Genomic DNA, 6,271 nt, shown 5'->3' on the forward strand with positions numbered 1-6,271 from the left:
GCCACGTTTTTCTTCATAGAACCCAGCTTCTCATATTATTTGCTCAGCATACAGGTTGAATAAGTATGGTGAAAGAACACAACCTTGTCACACACCTTTCCCAATTTTAAAACATTCAGTGTTCTCATGCTCTGCTCGAACAACTGCTTCTTGGTCCAGGTACAGATTTCTCAGAAGTACAATTAAGTGTTCTGGAATACTCATACTTCCCAATGTTGTCCATAGCTTGTCATGATCCACACAATCGAAAGCCTTCGCATAGTCAATAAAGCATAGGTAAACATCCTTCTGGAATTCTCTGCTTTCAGCCAAGATCCATCGGACATCAGCAATGATATCTCTCGTTCCGCGGCCTCTTCTGAATCCAGCTTGATCCTTTGGAAGTTCTCTGTCAATGTATGATTGTAGCCGTTTCTGTATTACCTTTAGCAAAACTTTACTCGCTTGAGATATAAAATAGATTAGCAGGTAGACTTTTGTAAATGTACAGCAGCGTCATCAGAGAAGTCATCAGAGTCATCAATAAATAACTTTCCAGATGTAGATTTTTTTCAGTTGTAGCAGATGCGCTCTTGTAGAACGAATAACTCCAAACTCTATTGTTAATGTAACCACCCTATATACATCCAGCCAACAATGTTTTCTCAAGCAGTACGGTATGCCAGAAACCGTTGTAGCCATTAGGGATACCACAATGACCAAAACTGTCAAAAGTCCATGCCCTGATGGCCTTCAAATGATTGTTCAAGAAAACAAACAAATAAAATATATTGTCAGAAGGCGATAAATACAATGGGAAAAAGCTAAGCAGAGATGGCTGAGAATTGGGGTGTGATTGCTGTTTTAGAATGACCAAGGAAACCATTAGTGAAAAGGTGCATTTAAGATCTTAAGGCATAAGCATGAGCCACGAATTTATTTCAGTTAGTGTTCCAGGCAGAGGGAATAGCAAATGCAAAGACCCTAAGGCAAAATCATGCTTGCGGAACATAGGACCAGTATCCCTGGAGTAAATAAAGACAGTGTAAAAAGTTATTATGGGAATGGAATTATTCTAGGAACTCTTCTCATTGAGCCTGGAGGTGGAGTAGGTATCCATGTTTTGCGTTGCTGCATGTCCTCCCTATTACCCCCAGTTTTAATCTTATGCGAGTGAGAAAACTATGTATTCTTCCTTTTTGAAGTCCTTTACGGATCCTTAATTCTTTGAAGTATTTAAGTCCTAGCACACTCTCACTCTCTCTAATACCTCTCCAATCTTAATTTGTGGTGAAATCCAAATCTCCATAGATGACCCCTCCACCACCTTGGTTTTACACTTCCTCTGCCACCTCTGCGCCCATGATAACGGCCTCCAACTGACCTCCGCCGTTCACTTTCATGGTCATTTCCTAAACTGTGTGATTACACATAACTACAGCCTCTTCATGATCTTTCTAACCTCCATTGCTGTCATTCAGGCCCATTCCTGTAATAATCGAACGCCAATAATCAAGCTGGGACTTCCAGCCCATTTTTCCTACCAGCATTCTGTTGCCCTTTGCTCCTCTCATGTCTTCACTTTCTTCCTGACCCCACTTACATTTCATAGTCAGTCAAGACTGCATATATCTTCAGCTCCCTAGCTCCCTAATCCAACAAACCCAACTCTGGCTGAATCTAGCTCTCCACTGGCTTCATACCTGCATCCAGTCAGCTGAACTTGGTTGGAGAAAGAAAGGTGCTAATCGATCACGCTTTAAATACATGACCTTGATCTTCAGGTGTCCAGGAATCATATGTTTTCCTAGTTCATGTAATCTCCCACTCCCCCTGGAAGAGTGTTTCATGCCTTCTTGTCTCCCCTCAAACTCTTAACACCTCCTCCACCAACTTTTCATACTTATGACTCTGTTTCTTATTTCACTGAGAATAAGAAAAGTCAGGAGAGAACATCTGACATTCTGCCTGGTCTCTAAGCCTCTGTCCTTACTCCTGTCTATTCTCAACAAAACAATCACATTGTTTCTGATAGCATATAAGCCCGTTGTCACTGAGTCAGTTCTGCCTCCTGATAACCCGAGTGTAACAGAGAAGAATTGTGTTCCAGGATTTCCAATGACTCCATTTTTCAGAAGTAGACCACTAGGTCTTTCTTCCAACGTGCCTCTGGGTGGACTCAAGCCTTGAAGCTTTCAGTTAGCAACCAAGCACCTTCACTGTATGCATCACCCAGGGATCCCTAATAAAATACAGATTAATTAGGTCGTGTCACGCCTTTGATCAAAACTCTACATGATAAGGCTCCTTCTGTCCACTCTAACCACATCTTTTACATATATATATATATATATTTTAAGTGTTAGAATTAAGTTAGGTGTAGAGTTTACAGTAGGGTTACTGTTATGATTAAAGCTAGAGTTAAATTTAGAACTGGGTTTGGTAAGCAGTATGAAGTTAAGGTTAGAATTAATGTTAGCTTTAGCCATCAGGTTAGGGTTAGATTTGGGGTTAACACTAGGGGTAGTGATGTTGGTGGTGTTAAGTGCCACCAAGTCTGTTCTCACTCATCTGATAACAACCCTGGATAAGGTTTATGAGAAGCATTTGGTAGGTTTGAACTGCTGACCTGTGGTTCACAGTCAAGTGCTTATTCTGTAGCACCACACCAGGATTCCAGGGTTAGTGAAAGGATTAGTATTAAGGCTGGAGTTACAGTTAATGTTAGGATCAGATTTAGGACTGGGTTTGGTTTGGGTTAGGGTAAAAGTTAGCTTTAGGGTTAAAGATAGGGCAAGTATTAAGAATGTTTCCAGATAGGATTAGGTTTGGGGCTAGGTTTAGCATCTTGTTTTTTCATAGTTAATATTATATTGTGATTAGGGTGAAGGTTTACATAGCAGGTTAAGTTCCCATTCAACAAATTTGGCACAAGTTGTTCAGTGACATTTGTTGCATTGTTTACAATGTGTGACCATTCTCATTCTTCTGTTCTGTTGTCCTGTTTCCATTCATCTAGTTTCCCTGCCTCCTTAACATTCTTACCTTTGTTTTAAAGGAATGGCTCACCATTTGGTCTCAAGTATGTGATTCCCATCTTTCCTCTTCAGTCACCTTGCTTCAGCTGTTGTTGAGCTTGCCAAGGAACAAGAGCCTTCAGCTGTCTCATAATCATCTAGCTGTACCACACTGGGTCTTATCCCCAAATATGTGCAGGATTTGTTCCCACACCTCCAACTCAGTGCTCACATGCCCCCAGGATGAGACATTCCAGATCACCTATCCCCTCAGCAACTCCTTCCACATTTCTCTGCTATACTTTTCCTCCCATCACTAATAACTTTCTAAATAATACAACTGATGTGGCTCAGGCTGCTTGTCTCCATCACTGGAACCACAACATAAATTCTATGTGGGGCAGGGATTTGGAGGATGGCAGGGTGGGGAGAGTACCTAGCATTCAGAAAATATGGGTGGAATTAATATTATTCATTGACACATTTTATGGTGACACTAGATTTTAAAAACAAAGCTGTAAATTTTTCAAATTTAGGATTCTTAAATATTTTCAAGAGGCCTGTTGGAGCAAGACTAGTTCTTCCTCTGCTCTGTCATTTCTGTATTTATCATTCCCTGTAATGGACACGAAAAGATAAAATCTCGGCTTAGTGAAGTAGAAACTAAAGCAGTGGTTCTGATTTTCTAGGTGGCAGCCTCAGGAGACAAATGAAAGCCTTAAGAATTATCAGGATGCTTTGCTTCAGAGTGATCTCACTCTGTGCCCAGTAGGAGTAAACACAGAGTGCTACAGAATATACGAGGCTTGCTCCTATGGTTCCATCCCTGTTGTGGAGGATGTGATGACCCCTGGCGTTTGTGGAAATTCATCTGTGTGCCACAGTGCTCCTCTACAGTTACTCAAGACCATGGGCGCTCCCTTCATCTTTATTAAGAACTGGAAGGAACTGCCTGCTGTTTTAGAAAAAGAAAAGACCATACTTTTACAAGAAAAAATTCAAAGAAGAAAAATGTTGCTTCAGTGGTATCAGCACTTCAAAACAGAACTCAAGTTGAAGTTTACTAATATTATAGAAAGTACATTTCTAGTGAATAATAAAAGCTAACACTTCATTCTCTTTTTGAGCTGTGATCTGATTTTTGGAGATCATTTCTAATACCGGGTGTGTGTGAGTGTTTCCTACGGTGCCCCAGTCAACCCTAGATTGTGTATGTGGTATTGACTGAGAACTCCCTTAATGAGCCATTCCTGTGTACAAGCTGAGGATACAGTTAAGATGTCACTCAGAATCATGTCTATGAAGTGGAATAATTCCACAGTTCTCAACTCTTCACATTGATGCGCATTCACAGTATTGTGGCTTCAGACCCTGCCTCTGCACCTCACCTGTGAATGACCACTAGCCAACCACCTAAATATCCTGAGTCTTCATTCCTTTCAGTATAAAATGGAGATATTGATAGCTCACGAAGTTGTTAGCCAATAGGAAATAAAACTATATATTTATAAAGTACCTAATATATGTGGTGTGGCTCTGTAGGCTAAGCACTAGACCTCAACAAAGTCAGTTTGAACTACAAAGTCGGCAGTTCAAACTCACCAGCTGTTCCTCAGAAACTCTTGATAGGGTTGCTATGAGTCAGAACTGACTCAGTGCCACTTAACAACAATATATGTGGTAAACGCTAAATAAATAGTCTTTATCTTCTAATCCATTTTTCTTTTCTCATTATAGTTACTACAGTTCTAAGTTTGGATAATTTAACACATACTCATCTATAGAATTTGGAAGTAATCATATGCCATGTTGAAAATTTATGTCAGTAAATCTTACAGAATTAAGTGTTTAGATTATTCAGGATTATATTGGGTCAGATTGAGAATACCTAGAGGACTGGAGCAGTGAAAGCCAGGTGACTTGTGTCTAAACTCAACAGAAATAGTTAAACTACAGAGTAAAACTTTAGCCAACTCTGTATGAGGAATCCTGGTGTGGTGCTGTAGGATCAGCTCTGGATTACTAACTGCAAGGTTTTGGTTCAAACCCACCAACTGCTCCTTGGAAACCCTATACAGTGTCAGCGTGAGTCAGGATTGAGTAGATGGCAGTTAACAGCACATGAGAGCACACCAAGCAAAGTCTGTCTGATAACCTTGGGGGAAATGGTGTGGTCAAGGCCTGAGTGAGTACAAGAAAAACACTCTTGGAACGAGCTGTTGCTAGCCAGCTGGACTGCAATTGTATCTAGACAATCTAGACAAGTACATTGGTGAAAGTACTTGCTTGATCACAGCACTATTTAATTATTCCAGGGACCATCAGCCATGCATCATTTTTATGGATGAGATAGATACTGTTGGTTGTTGTTAAGTGCCGTCAAGTTGGTTCCGACCTATAGTGACCCTGAACAGGGTTTCCGAGGCTGTAAATCTTTACAGGAGCAGAAAGCCTCATCCTCCCAAGGAGCAGCTGGTAGTTTCGAACTGCTGACCTTGCTGTTCACAGCCCAATTCTTAACCACTATGCTACCAGAGCTCCTTTTTGGTTGTCATTTTTCCAAGGGTACTTCAGCTGATAGATTCAGAGAACTTTAATGGAATCACTAAACTAAATAGATGGGTTTGGTACTGTACAGAGAGTTCAAATGATTATGGGTACAAACAGCCAGATACCCTGGATCCTGTTTTGCTTCACTCAGAAAGATTGGATAGAAAACTACATATTGATTTACCAAATGAGCCAGCAAGATTAGATATATTGAAAATCCATTCAGGTCCTATTATATAGCATGGTAAAATAGTTTATGAAGTAGTTATGAAGCTTTCAGATGGCTTTTCAGACCTGAGAAATGTTTGCACTGAAGCAGGTATGTTTGCAATTTGTGCTGATCAACATTTTGTTGAACAGGAAGACTTCATGAAAGCAGTCAGAAAAAGTGGCTGATTCAAAGAAGTTAGAGTCTAAATTGAACTACAAACTTGTGTAGTTGACTGTAATGACAGACATTGGCTTAATGCAAAAATAAAGTTAAGGAAAATAATGCATGTATCTGATTAAATGAATAAAATAAAAGCATCAGTGGTATTTTGTTGCCTACAGAAGAAAATTAAAATCTCAAGATCCTTTACAATCTAAGTTTCAGAGCCCAACCTATTTCTCAAGTATTATTTCCTTCTCCTTCTCCCAGTGAATGTTCTCACCTTCCCTCACTGTATGTTCAGTAAACATGCTCTTACTTAGCCTTACTTTCAGACAAATGTTTGTTTACTGTT

At 40.0% G+C, this 6,271-nt stretch overlaps 1 protein-coding gene and 1 pseudogene across 1 annotated transcript in view; both read left to right on the plus strand.

Moving 5' to 3' along the window:
* TMEM5 (transmembrane protein 5) overlaps window positions 1-4,125 on the plus strand; it is a 47,260-nt gene extending 43,135 nt beyond the window's left edge. The window contains exon 6 of the mRNA XM_006859513.1: window positions 3,686-4,125. Within this exon, the coding sequence (XP_006859575.1) occupies window positions 3,686-4,103 (418 nt within the window). The 3' untranslated portion in view covers window positions 4,104-4,125. The remainder of the gene's footprint in view (window positions 1-3,685) is intronic.
* Window positions 4,126-4,802: 677 nt separating this feature from the next.
* LOC102812867 lies at window positions 4,803-5,985 on the plus strand (annotated as a pseudogene).
* Window positions 5,986-6,271: the final 286 nt, after the last annotated feature.

The sequence above is a fragment of the Chrysochloris asiatica genome, unplaced genomic scaffold (assembly GCF_000296735.1).
Source record: "Chrysochloris asiatica unplaced genomic scaffold, ChrAsi1.0 scaffold00033, whole genome shotgun sequence".
NCBI classification, from domain to species: Eukaryota; Metazoa; Chordata; class Mammalia; order Afrosoricida; family Chrysochloridae; genus Chrysochloris; species Chrysochloris asiatica.